Below are 13,423 nucleotides of genomic sequence, written 5' to 3'. Positions count from 1 at the left end.
CTGAACGGACAGCCCCAGAGTGCTTTGCGCCGCGCCTTTCCGGGCCCTAGACTACATCTCCCAGGAGCCCCTGCGGCTCGTTTCCGCCTCGTGCGGTGACGCGGCTGCGCCTAGGCCGGGCGGGGACGCGGGCGCCCTCCTGTGGCGGTGTGTGAGGCGACGGCGAGTCTGTGAGAGAAGGTGGGAGGTGTGAGCCCGCCCCTGAGGTGTGGGCTCGCGGGTCCCCGGTGGTGATGGTGCATTTGTGTGAGGCCCAGGTTGTTATTGTGTGTATGAACGTCTGTGAACGCGTGTGGCCACACTGTTGGGGTTGTGTACCCTTGTGATCTACGTGTGTGAGAAACCCAGCTTTTGTGGTTGTGTACGTGTGTGTGGAAATTTATGTTGAATGTATGTGCTCGGGCGTCTCCATGCGTCACGTCTGGCTGCTTTTGCACAATGCTGAGCTGAGCAGGTGCCGCAGAAACCGGCCCACAGAGCTTGAAATACTGCCTCTGTACATACCAGGGGTGGGTGGGTGTGTGTGTGCGCGCGCGGACCCGCAGGTAAGGTAGTGAATGTGTGTAGAAGCTACGGTTTCTGGAGCATGTGCTTGTACGCGCGTGCCGAGGTTTTGTGGTTGTGTATGTGCATATGGGAAACCACTGTGTGTGTGTGTCCAGTGTTTGCGTTTTTAGAGGTGTGTGTGTACCACACATTCTGATTCCAATTCTGGTGTGTAGATTTCTTCCCCCATCATCAAGTAACTTTCTGAAAGCAGCTGGGGGTCCTAGCAATTCAAGTCGGTTCTGACGCTGTCTAGCGGGTGGTAGGGGCAGGTCCCACAGGTTAAGTAAAGCCTGGGTCCCCAAGACCGCCCCCACCCACAGCAGGCGCCAGTCACAAGTCCAGGTGTCACCTGTGCTTCTGACTGTCCCACTCTAGGTCGGAGATTCCAGTGACCACCCACCCCACCCCCGCCCCCTTGGGTTTGATTAGTTTGGTAGAGCAGCTCACAGAACTCAGAGAAATGTTTACTTACTTTACTTACTAGATCACCCACTGGTTTTTATAAAAAGGTGTAACTCGGGAACAGACAGATGGAAGAGATACCTAGGGCAAGATATGTGTGGGAAGGGACACGGAGCTTCCGTGCTTACCACGCTTCCCGTACCTCCATGTGTTCACCAACCTGCAGCTTTCCGAACCCTATCCTTTTGAATTTTTGTGGAGGCTTCCTCGCTTAGGCATGATTGCTTAAACCACTGGCCGTTAGTGTCTGAACTCGGCCTCCAGGCCGCTCCCCTCCCTAAAGGTCTGGGGGTGGAACTGAAAGTTCCAACTGCTGAATAACTGGGTTGGTTCCCGTGGCAACCAGCCCCTTAGTAGTCATCTCATCAACATAACAAAAGACACCTTGATCTGGCTCCTCACAAAGGAAATTCCAAGAATTCGGGGAGCTCTGTGCCTGGAACTGGTGAGGAACAAGTATGTATTTCTTATTATAAACCACAATATCACAGTACTACGTGTAGGGGGAACCCAGGGCTTGTGGGTTCCAGGGCTTATGGTTGTGTGTGTGACCCTACGAATGAGTGAGTTTCTGGGACTAGGTTTCAAGGGTGAATGCGTGAAGAACTAGTTTTGGTTTCCCAATCCTGTGACTAGGTAGTAATAATCAAAATAGCAGCTAACCGTAGGACTTTTATTATTTCTACAACCACCACTACGACTAGCAGCACTTAACTGATTGTTGTCCCTGGTCAAAAGTAGTATATTGTTGACTGAAAAAAATCTAAAAGTTCAGAATTATGGCTTATTTGATGGACTTTCTGAGGACTTCAAGCCCTGAAGATAGCCTCTCAGATGCTAGAGTCTGGGCTCCTGGAAATCATTCCTTTGATATGCACCTTAGCGATCTAGGACCGGAATCCTTTTCCACCCTAAGTTCCCTCAGGGCTCAATTTTGCGGGGCTGGGGGGGGGGGGGGGGGGGGGCGGAGGGAGGGGAGGTCTGTAGAGATTTGATGGCTGCAACATCCTTTGTTTGCTGATATGGCCAGCAGCATTTTTCATTCACAATGGCATATTATTTTTTAGGAAAGTTACATAAGAAACAGCTACTGCAAGAGGGACACTGACCCACCTCTCTGTTTCCCTGAAAGCAGGAAATCTCCCGTGTGAAAGGTGCTTTTCCTGTACCAGGAGGTAGAGAAACCTCCTCATTAACAGAGATGAAATTCAGGGCCAAGAAACCTGTATAAACAAACCTTATTCTTTAATTTACCAGCCAAACCTAACTCTGTTTAGATTTTTCACTAACTGAGCACCCAAACCCTAAGTTTCTTTGCCCTGTCATTTCCTCACAGACGTATTGTTTCTTTGTCTAAAAAGTATAAAAGCTGCCTGCTTTGGTCACTACTTAGGTCTCATTTCTATGAATTAAAGTTTCTTTTTCTCCTGTTACTCTGTCTTGTGTCAATTTTATTATTAGTCCAGCCACAAGAACTCAGAGGGTGAGGGGGGATATTTCCCTCCCTTCCCCCCTCCAACAGTCTCCAGAGTCATGGAGATCACAGTCATATATATGACCCTTACAGTAAACAACCAAATAGCAATACAGTACCATGTTCATAAAATATAACACATTGTGATATAAAAATATTCTGATCATTCATCCACTACCTCACATAAGATGGGCTGAGAGAGTTTCATGCAATTTAGATCATGTGTTTTGTATCACATGATTTAAACTATAAGAAGAATACAGATTCATATTTATATCTCTAGGGATGTTCAGAGTTAGAACTTTCCTTTAGAGCTCCTGAAACCAAGCATCACAGGTCTGTGCAGCAGTCGATTGAGAAAAGACGTGCCCTACGTAGATGTCATGATTAGAGGAACCCATTGGGTTTCAAATGTAAACACCAAACCCATATTTCCTCTGAATTGTAAGTGGTAATTTGTAACTGAGCTGCTTTGCACAGGGACAACTCAATGTCAGGCACTTCACACTAGGGGGCAACAGAGATTTACTTAGTTAAGGAAGACAAATCCTTTGCAATACCAAGGAAATTATCTTATACGTGAACATGCCACTTTGAACAAAGTTTTCTAGTATGCTCATTTAAATAAGTCAAGTTTTAATCTGTTCCACAAACAGTACAACCAGAGACATGATCCAAGTTGACCTTGCCTTCTTAGCTCACCTTGGCCTTGGAATTGAAGAATGACTTGGGAAAGAACTGAATGGGGAGGGACTTCCTAGGTGGTTAAGAATCCACCTGCTAATGAAGCGGACTCGGGACTCGGGTGCGATCCCTGCTCCAGGAAGATTCCCACATGCTTGATGACAAAGTACACCACGAATTTGCTCCTTCCATAGGGCAAGGCGTTAGTCTTTAGCGCTGATCTCTGTATAAGTCATTTGTTGGGTTCTGTTTGCTTTTCGGGATGCCTGATCTCCCAGGAAGAATGTCTCCCATTTCGCTCAGAGCAATTTTGCAGATAAGAGGGCAGCTGCAAGCCCTCAGCAGCTGGAGCATAAGTGTGTTGGTTTGGTGATCTGAGCGGGGCATCCCCTACAGACACGCACACACTAAGTTCTGAGTAGCTATTAATTACGAGATGCCAAAGATGCAGAGGGGAAATGTGGCTGGGCATGGCTACAGAAGAAGAGCTAGATGTATTTATATAAGTGATGTTCTGGGATGGACTTTCATATACATCACAAACATGGGAAAGGATTAACTTTTATTTCTTCAATGTGTTAGAATTTACATGAGGTTTAAAATACTGTTCTCTCTTATTCTGTGTGTTTGAAATATTATATAACTTTTTGAAGCTGGCATGACTTACAGTTAATGAGGAACATGGTTATTTTCTTTTTTTCTGTGTGTGTGTGTCCCATGAAAACCTTATTTATGGCACTGAAATTAGAATTTTATATGGCTTCCACCTTATGCAATAGTATTCCTAGAACACGATGATTTTCAGTGAATCATATAATTGAATTGTAGGATTAAAGTTGGCTTCCTGTGAGCGTGCTCGAACACAAGGGTATCAGGAAATTCAGCCTTTACATCCCATCCAGGAATACGAGGCCATCATTCCCATGGGAATAGGTCTTGAGGGAGCCCAGCCATCTTCTCTTAGTAAATTTTATCAAAGGCTTCGCTCTGGGCCACTGTGAAGTGGCTTTTCCAGTCCCCAGTGCTTCCTCAAATACACAAAAAAATAAGTCCAGATCAGACTTGTAAATAAGGTCTCAAGACATCACTTGAACTTCTTCTGTGTCTGTTGCTACTGATAATCTGTCACAAACACTGAACTGAAAATTGCAAGCAATATAACCGCACGGTTAAAATATTCTCATCCAGAGTCCGACGGCCATTGGTTTGGTGGTATATTTGAGTCCCCAGTTTGCCGTCTGTTTATACTGCGAGCCTCGAATAATCCGCAAAAGGCAATCACGATAGTAATAACACCTAACTTACATGAAGTAATTTCTTATATCTAGGCATCACGTTAGCATGTTACACATATACCTCACTTAACCCGCAACACATTTCTTTAGGACAGCGGAGGTTCTTTTCTCTCATGCGACTCTTACCCTGAGTCACGTAGGTAGAGATGATGTACTTGTGAGTGATTTCTACTTGCAAATCATGCCAAATCTCTTTCCTTTTACTTTCCTTTATTTTTTTGATGTGGACCATTTTTTAAAAGTCTTTATTGAATTTGTTACAGCATTGCTTCTGTTTTATGTTTTGTTTTTTTTGGCCGTGAACCACGTGGGATCTTGGCTCCCCCACGAAGGATCGAACCCACACCCCCTGCGTTAGAAGGCGAAGTCCCAACCACTGGACCTCCAGGGAAGTCCCTTTCCCATTACTTTTAACTCTCCACCTTTGAATATCACAGCATGCAGCACTACTCAGTGTTTTGTAACTTGCAGTTTTCTCTCTACCTAGAATGCTCTTCCCTCAGTAGCTGAGCAAACAGTCAGATGTCATCTTGTCCTTGAGGTCTCTGCGGCCCCATCTTGTAAACTGCACGTTGAAAATGGAAACTCACTCCATGCGGTCAATGCCCTCATTCCTTCTCTGTAGTGAACATCTTTGGTCTTTATTACAGGGTCTCCACGGAAGGTTTGGCCTGGAGCTAAGTCACACGTCTGTGCCCTCATTTTTCTCTTCCCAGAGGCTCTATTTGCCAGCTTCCTTTGGTGGAACAGATACTGCCGTTGTCAATATTTGTGAAGGGAGGGTCACTCCATGGGGTGAGGGACCACAGCATCGCTCTCTAAGAAGAAAATGTAAGGGTGCTCTACACAGTGACCAACACCTAGGACACAGGTGAGGCCAGGTAGATATATTATTCATCAGTGGTTCTTCATCTTCACAAGTTTTCTTTTTGACCTTATAAAACCCCCAAATCATTCCTTAAACTCTCCAAGTCAGGTGCCACTTACGTCATTTTATAGGCTCACATGTATTCCTCACCCCATGTCTTAGTGTATCCATAGAAGAAGGGGAATTCTCTGTCCATTTCTTTCATGTCCTAAAATGAGAAATGCTCAGCCATAAAAAAGAAGGAAATTCTGCCGTTTGCAACAACGTGGATGGACTTGGAGGTATTATGCTTAGTGAACTAAGTCAGACAGAGGAAGGCAAGTACTGTATTTTATCACTTATATGTGGAATCTAAAAAACAATACAAATGAATGGATATAACAAGACAGAAACAGACTCACAGATATAGAGAATAAACTAGTGGTTACCAGTGGGGAGAGAGAAGGGGAGGGGGCGAGACAGGGGCAGGGGATTAAGAAGCACGAACTACTGTGTATAAAATAAATAAGCAACAAGGATATGCTGTACAGCACAGGGAATGCAACCATTCATTGTTTGTAATAATGTTTGTTTTCGGGGGTTTTTTTAATTTATTTATTTATTGGCTGCATTGGGTCTTTGTTGCCGTGCGTGGGCTTTCCCCAGCTGTGGCGAGCGGGGGCTACTGTTTGTTGCGGTGCTCAGACTCCTCATTGTGGTGGCTTCTCTTGTTGCAGAGCACGGGCTCTAGGTGCATGGGCTTCAGTAGTTGTAGCTCGAGGGCTCTAGAACGCAGGCTCAGTAGTTGTAGCGCACGGGCTTAGTTGCTCCGCAGCATGTGGGATCTTCCAGGACCAGGGATTGAACCTGTGTCCCCTGTATTGGCAGGCGGATTCTTAACCACTGCACCACCAGGGAAGTCCCATGTAATAATGTTAAATGGAGTATAAACTATAAAAATACTGAATCACTATGCTGTACACCTGAAACTAATATAATATTGTAAATCAACTATACTTCAGTTTTAAAAACTGCTCACTTACCTTTTCTCAGGAAGAATTTGCTGTGATCAATACAGACATCAGGTGATAGGGAATAACTGTGCATTTTATTGTCTTTCATCGTCTTGAAGGATACATTCTTGAGGACCAAGTTCAGTTCTTCTGCGCTTAGCTTCTTGCCCAAGAAGTGGCTGAGCATCTCTACGCTGGCTCGTATGTCCTAGGATGAGAACCACAGCAAGATTAAAGGAAACGACAGTCTGGAGGAAGAGAACAAATAGAGATAGCAGAAGAGTGAGGGTGAGGAGGAGAAAGAAAATCAGCCAAAGCCAGGAGAGGATGAGCTTCTCATGCTCGACTGGCAATGTGCGCCTGAGTAAGGGACAGGGGTGTTTACAAGAGACAGTCTGTTTAAGTTGACGTCGGCGCATCAGCTTTCTCTCGAGGCCAGCAAACACTTCCTGTGACTGCTGACATATTCGATTCCTATCAGTCAGCCTGGGAATATGTACATACTTTTTTTTTTCGGATCTTTATTGGAGCATAATTGCTTTACACTGTTGTGCCAATTTCTGCTGTACTGTAAAATCTTCTTGCCTCGATCCTGACCCTGCCAAGACCCACCTGCCTTTCCATCCCTGCCGGACACTGCCCCTGGGTTCCCAGGTCGTTTCAGATTTTTGCCATGAAATTGTCGATAGCCCTCAGTAAGTGCTAAACTTACTAAATATGTTGCTAAACTCTTCCTCAGTGCCTGCATGAAATGTTGTAAAAAGAAATACATGAGAAAACTGAAGAAAGGACGTGTGCCACCTAAAGAGGTCCAAGAAGAAATGACCCTACTTGATGTCCTCCCAGGGATAAGATCCATTTGAAAGGGTAGAATAGAAACATTAAAGACTGGAAGGAAGGTAGACAGCCATGCAATGGCGTTAAAGAGACCAGTTACCTGTTGTAGCTCCTCATACGATATCACCAGGAAATTTTTTCCTTTCACCTGCAGCCAGTTGCAAACGTGGTCAAACCATGATCCATATGGCACTGCAAGAGAAGCAGGGAGAGAGGTGCCTGGTTCACCCTCGTGGGCTCCATTTCCTGGGCAACGCTGCCCACTTGATGCACGTCCTATGTGTCTGATGAGCAAGTGACCAAAGGAGGGGAAATCCTTGTCCTTTTTTCCTCACTGGCATGAGAAACAGGATACTGTCTTGACTGCCTCGATGTATACGATGCAGTATTTGAGATGAGTTCCACAACTATATGTGATGAGATTTTTTTTTTCATTGAAGTACAGTTGATTTACAATGTTGTGTTAGTTTCTGGTGTTCAGAAAAATGATTCTGTTATACATGTATGTATATATTCTTTTTCAGATTCTTTTCCATTATGGTTTATTACAAGATATTGAATATAGTTCCCTGTGCTATATAGTAGGTCCTTGTTGTTTATCTATTTTATATATAGTAGTGTGTATCTGTTACTACCAAACTCCTAATTTGTCCCCCACCCCCTTTCCCCTTTGGTAACCACAAGTTTGTTTTCTGTGTCTGTTTCTGTTTTGTAAATAAGTTCATTTGTATCTTTTTTTAAGAGTCCACCTACAAGTGATACCATATGGTGTTTTGTCTTTCTCCCTCTGACTCACTTCACTTGGTATGATCATCTTGAGGTCCATCCATGTTGTTGCAAATGGCACAATTTCATTCTTTTTTATGGCTGAGTAAGATTCCATTATATACATCTCACATCTTTGTTATCCAGAAAGTGAAAATTTGAAGCAGAAAAGTGCAGAGATAGAAGATCTGTTTAATACCATGGTTCCAGCTATTCCTATAGGAATATAGCTCGTTGAATTCCTACGCTGGGTTCATTGAGAAGTTGCTTGAATTATTTATCCTGTTTAATGATAATTGCTTGACCTGTTTTTTATGTTAAGGTTGTCTGCAGCTAAGGGTCTGGTATAATTAAATAGGAGATCTGCTTGTGGGCATGACAGCACCCAAGCTCAAACGGTGAAATGACCTGCTTGACCAAATTAGATGATGAGCTCCAAGAAGTTAAAAAACCGAATGGCAAGATTTTTTTCTACCTGGGAATAAAGACATCTAATTTTTTTCTTATGAGTGCGGGGCAGGTATCGGCACTGTTTAAATTAATACACTGGCAAATCCCATAGGGAAACTGAAGCTCCTAGAAGTTAGGTCCTCCTTCTGCTGAAAAAGCAGTAAAATGAACAGCCAGTGTCTGAACACAGACACTGGGAACTCTTTTTTTTTTTTGGCTGTGCAGCTTGTGGGATCTTAGTTCCCAGACCAGGGATTAAACCCAGGCCCTCAGCAGTGAAAATGCCAAGTCCTAACCACCGGACCGCCAGGGGATTCCCAATTTTTTGTTGTTTTAAAGCATTAAATTTGTAGTAATCTGTTAAGGCAGTGATAGGAAAGGCATACGCTTTCCAATATGACAGATGAGAAGTCGTATATCATTGTAGTTTGAATTCACACTTCTCTTATTTTGAGTGTGGTGAATTATCTTTTTATATGTTTATCATATTTAGAAACAACTGGGGGGAACCACGCACATTGGCTAAGATTTCTATTGTTCCTGGGAGGGGCTACAGATCTAGCGACATCTAGGTGTGGATGACAATGTGGTTGTTTACATCATGGGACAGTAAGACCTGGGGATAAGACGCAGACACTTACCCATTCCACCTAAAAGCCCACATTTTGATTCAAACTTACCCCCTCTGTGAGGAAACCCTTCCAAATATTCTTCAAACGATTCTGGCTCTCTGGTAATCTTCACTGATTTCCAGAAGTGAAAACCGGAAGTAACAACATCTCTGGGATTTCTCATTATAGAAACACACTTAAATTTAAAAAGAGAGAGAAAATGAGAATAAATGTACCCATTTCCCTTGCCCTAGGTTTTTCACAAATGGAGAAAACGCCAACTTCCGTTAAAGTGTCTGGCTACAATTTAGTCTTCTTTAAATTCATTCATTTAACAAAAGAGGGACTTCCCTGGTGGTCCAGTGGGTAAGGCTCCAGGTTCCCAATGCAGGGGACCCGGGTTTGATTCCTGGTCAGGGAGCTAGATCCCACGTGCATGCCGCAACTGAGACCTGGCAGAGCCAAAAATAAATAAATAAGTAAATAAACATTAAAAAATATATGTATTGAGAACAAGGTGCCAGACATTTAGTTAGATTCTGTAGAAGGAACGGTTAATAAGATACAGATTGTTTCTGCCCTCAAGGACCTTATGATATGTGTCATGAAGGTCAAGTTTTGAGAGGAAGATGTTATTATGTTTTGAAGAAGTCTTGGGCTATGAATCAGAAATTCTGAGTTTCACTGGGACTCTGCCCTATTCATTGCTATTCCTGGAATTTCATGTCCCAGGCCCCACTTTCTTTTCCTAGGAATTTCTACCATATCAGTATTTCCTGGCTACTAATCCGACAGACGTAGATAAAGGTTCATTTATAAAATTCAAAACGACGGCATGAATGAACTCATGCTGCTGTGGATAGTGAAACCTCAGGAGAAAACAAAACTTCAGGGCTCTCAAAACAAACTTTTAAAAAATAAAAAAAAGGAGCTAGTTTTATGTCAGTAAACCTGACGATGGGCTCGGACATGCTGGATCAAGACTTATATTAGGTCATTTCCAATTCTGATCGTTCGTTTACGCCCCTTGCAGTCATACAGATCTGAGCTGGTATCACTTGTATGTAGAATCTAATGTATGATGCAAATGAACTTATTGGCAAAACAGAAACAGACTCACAGACACAGAAAACAAACTTATGGTTACCAAAGGGGAAGTCATGTGTACCTGTTAATCCCAAATTCCTAATTCATCCCCCCAGCCCTTCCCCTTTGGTAACCACAAATTTTTCTATGTCTGTGAGTCTATTTCTGTTTTGTAAATAAGTTCTGTTTCATACAGTTTTGATAATACCTTTGGTGTCATGTTGTAAACTATAATCTGAGGAAAGATGCACATTTACAGCACAGGGCCTGTCAGTGTTCGGGTCCTCCTTTACAGCCCCTGAGATTACGCCTCAGGCGTCTGTGGATATATTAAGCAGGAAAGACATGCCCTAGGTAGATGATTTTGTGATTAGAAAAATCGGGGGGGGGGGGGGAGGGGGTGTCTCAAATGTGAGTACCGAACCTGCATTTCTTTTGAGATATAGATGCTGATTTACAATTGAGATGCTTTCCACACGGTCATATCAATGTTGGGTGCCTAGGGGTGGGGATGCAGCCAGGATGTATCAAACTAAGGATGGAGCATCACCAGGGAGACTGTCTGGTATGTGGCAGCATAGCTTGGAACCACTCTAATATGCTCCCTTCACTGGAAAACATTTCTTAAAATTTATTTTTTTTAATTGGGAGTATAGTTAATTTACAGTGTTGTGTTAGTTTCAAGTGTATAGCAAAGTGATTCAGATATATATGAGAGTGAGTCAAAAATTATCCACACTCTGGTTGTAGAATTTAACTTTTAGAAAAGACAACTACATCATTTTTCGACATAATCTCCTTGCTTTTCAATACACTTTGTCCATCTGTCACCAAGCTTTCGTATTCCCTCATTAAAAAATGTCTTAGGCTGAGCTGTGAGCCACGAATGCACCGCTGTTCTCACTTCTTTATCAGAAGTGAATCTTCATCCTCCTAGGGCTGCTTTCAGGGGACCAAACAGGTGAAAGTCTGATGCAGCAAGACCAGGACTATAGGGAGGATGCTTTCACACCTCAAAACGAAGTTTTTGCAGAGTGTCGACAGTGTGGGCAGAAGTGTGCGAATGTGCGTTGTCATGCAAGATCACTACGCCCTTGGATGAGTCCTCTGCATTTAATCCAAAGTTTAGGCTTCAGCTCTTCAGTAAGCATCTCACTGTAATGAGCACTGTTGATTGCTGAACATTTTTCCTGATAATGTTCCAATACCGGCCCTTGAGGATCCCAGAAAACTGTAAGCATCAATTTTCCAGCTGAAGGTTGATTTTAAGAAACTTTCACCTTCCATAGAGTATCGGTCCAAATTTAGTTTGCAGATGTCCAAATGCTTTGGTTTATGTTCTTCTGTGAGTTGTTTGGGTACTCATCTCGCACAGACATTTCGAAACCCAAGTCTGTTGTGTATTACTTCATTTTGAGGTGTTAAAGCATCCTCCCTATAGTCCTGATCTTGCTTCATTGGACTTTCCTGTTTGGTCTCCTGAAAGCAGCCCTACGAGGATCAAGATTCACTTCTGATGAAGAAGTGAAGATAGCAGTGCATTCATGGCTCACAGCTCAACCTAAAACATTTTTTTAAAAAACTATAGTTATCTTTATTTTTTTTTTAAAAACATTTATGTATTTATTTATTTTTATTTATTGGCTGTGTTGGGTCTTCGTTGCTGCATGCAGGCTTTTCTAGTTGCAGCAAGCAGGGTCTACTCTTTGTTGCAGTGTGCGGGCTTCTCATTGCAGTGGCTTCTCTTGTTGCAGAGCACGGGCTCTAGGCGCGTGAGCTTCAGTAGTTGTGGCTCGAGGGCTCAATAGTTGCGACCTACGGGCTCTAGAGTACAGGCTCAGTAGTTGTGGTACACGGGCTTAGTTGCTCTGTGGCATGTGGGATCTTAGTTCCCCGACCAGGGATCGAACCCGAGTCCCCTTCATTGAAAGGTGGATTCTTAACCACTGGACCATCAGGGAAGTCCCCTAAGACATTTATTAATGAGGGAATATGAAAGCTTGTTGACAGATGGACAAAGTGTATTGAAAAGCAAGGCGATCATGTCAAAAAATGATGTATTTGTCTTTTCTAAAAGTTAAAGTAACTTCTACAGCCAGAGTGTGGATAATTTTTGACTCACCCTCATATGTATGTGTTTCAGATTCTTCTCCTTTACAGGTTATTACAAGATATTGAGTATAGGTCCCTGTGCTGTACAGTAGGTCCTTCTTGTGCACCTATTTTATACATAGTAGTACGTGTAACTGTTCATCCCAAACTCCTAATTTATCCCCCCCCCCCCCGCCTCTCCTTGGGTAACTATAAGTTTGTTTTCTATGTCTACAACTCTATTTCTATATTGTAAGTACATTTTTTTAAGATTTCACATATAAGTGATATCATATGACATTTGTCTTTCTCTGTCTGACTTACTTCACACAGTATGACAATCTCTGGGTCCATCCAAGTTACTGGAAATGGCATTATTTCATTCTTTTTTATGGCTGAATAATATGCCATTGTGTATATGCACCACATCTCCTTTATCCATTCATCTGTTGATGGACCTGAGTCACATTTTAACTCTGTCCCTAAAACACAGGCCTTCAGGACAACCAAAGAAATGACCTAAACGGACCTTGCATTGTTCACTCACCTTGGCCTTGGACTTGAAGAGTGACCTGGGGAACATGTGAGCGGGGAGGTGGGAGATGTAGAATCGTGGGTCTTTCTGATCCTTTATACATTGAAACCCATTTTTAGTTTCTAACCACATCAAATGCTCACTGCTGACAACAGACTGGACCCAGGCAGTATCCCCCTTGTTGCAGATCAGGTTGACGATCTCTGTTATCCACAAGATTCCTGGACAAGGAAGAAGAGAGTGTTACCTGCTTCAGTCTGACCGTTAACCCCACCACCACACTGTGTTATTTCAGCCATGAAGCCGCTGCCTGTAACTCCAAAGGATGCTTTCATTTCTCATCTTACTGTTTCCCTTAAAAAAATTATTGACATGGCTAATTTTAAATGTTTCATTATTTTGAAAAGGAGTTAATTATAATAAAATTACTACAGCTCAGAAAATAAAGTTTTAATTTTTATATGCAAAATTTCTCAAAAAGTTGAAGGCAAAATAGTTTCTATGGGAATAATCTAGGAATCTTATATTATGTATCTATATATCATCTTACTGTTTCCCTTAACTGCATCTCATTGATTCTTTTTTTATTTTTTTAAAATAATCCCCATCCTGCTTGGTTTTTAGTTGATAGGTGGTTTCTGAGTAGTGAATTTTTTTTTAAGAACTTTTTTTTTTTGCTAAGATTTATTTATTGATGTATTGGGGTTTTTTTATTCTTTAAGAA

General features: G+C 42.6%; 1 protein-coding gene across 1 annotated transcript; it reads right to left on the bottom strand.

Annotated features, from left to right (window-relative positions):
- Window positions 1-5,490: 5,490 nt before the first annotated feature.
- LOC130843027 (3-beta-hydroxysteroid sulfotransferase-like) lies at window positions 5,491-12,998 on the bottom strand. Its single transcript, XM_057719699.1, has 6 exons — window positions 12,962-12,998; window positions 12,712-12,920; window positions 9,057-9,183; window positions 7,262-7,353; window positions 6,355-6,532; window positions 5,491-5,540 (listed from the first exon to the last, which is right to left on the bottom strand). The coding sequence occupies exons 1-6, from the start codon at window positions 12,996-12,998 to the stop codon at window positions 5,491-5,493; spliced, it is 693 nt and encodes a 230-aa protein (XP_057575682.1).
- Between the last annotated feature and the right edge of the window lie 425 nt (window positions 12,999-13,423).

The sequence above is a fragment of the Hippopotamus amphibius genome, unplaced genomic scaffold (genome assembly GCF_030028045.1).
Source record: "Hippopotamus amphibius kiboko isolate mHipAmp2 unplaced genomic scaffold, mHipAmp2.hap2 H_1, whole genome shotgun sequence".
NCBI lineage: Eukaryota > Metazoa > Chordata > Mammalia > Artiodactyla > Hippopotamidae > Hippopotamus > Hippopotamus amphibius.
The sequence above is the reverse complement of the archived record's forward strand: the minus strand, read 5'-3'. Positions and strand labels throughout refer to the sequence as shown.

Bases quoted from the DNA above. Each gene is read 5' to 3' on its own strand.
- LOC130843027 (XM_057719699.1), bottom strand. From the start codon at position 12,998: ATGGCTGAAATAACACAGTGTGGTGGTGGGGTTAACG. The intron at 9,184-12,711 runs GTGAGTGAACAA...TTTAAATTTAAG, and splicing joins TCTTCAAGTCCAAGGCCAAG to TGTGTTTCTATAATGAGAAA. The intron at 6,533-7,261 runs GTAACTGGTCTC...TTCTCATCCTAG, and splicing joins CGTATGAGGAGCTACAACAG to GACATACGAGCCAGCGTAGA.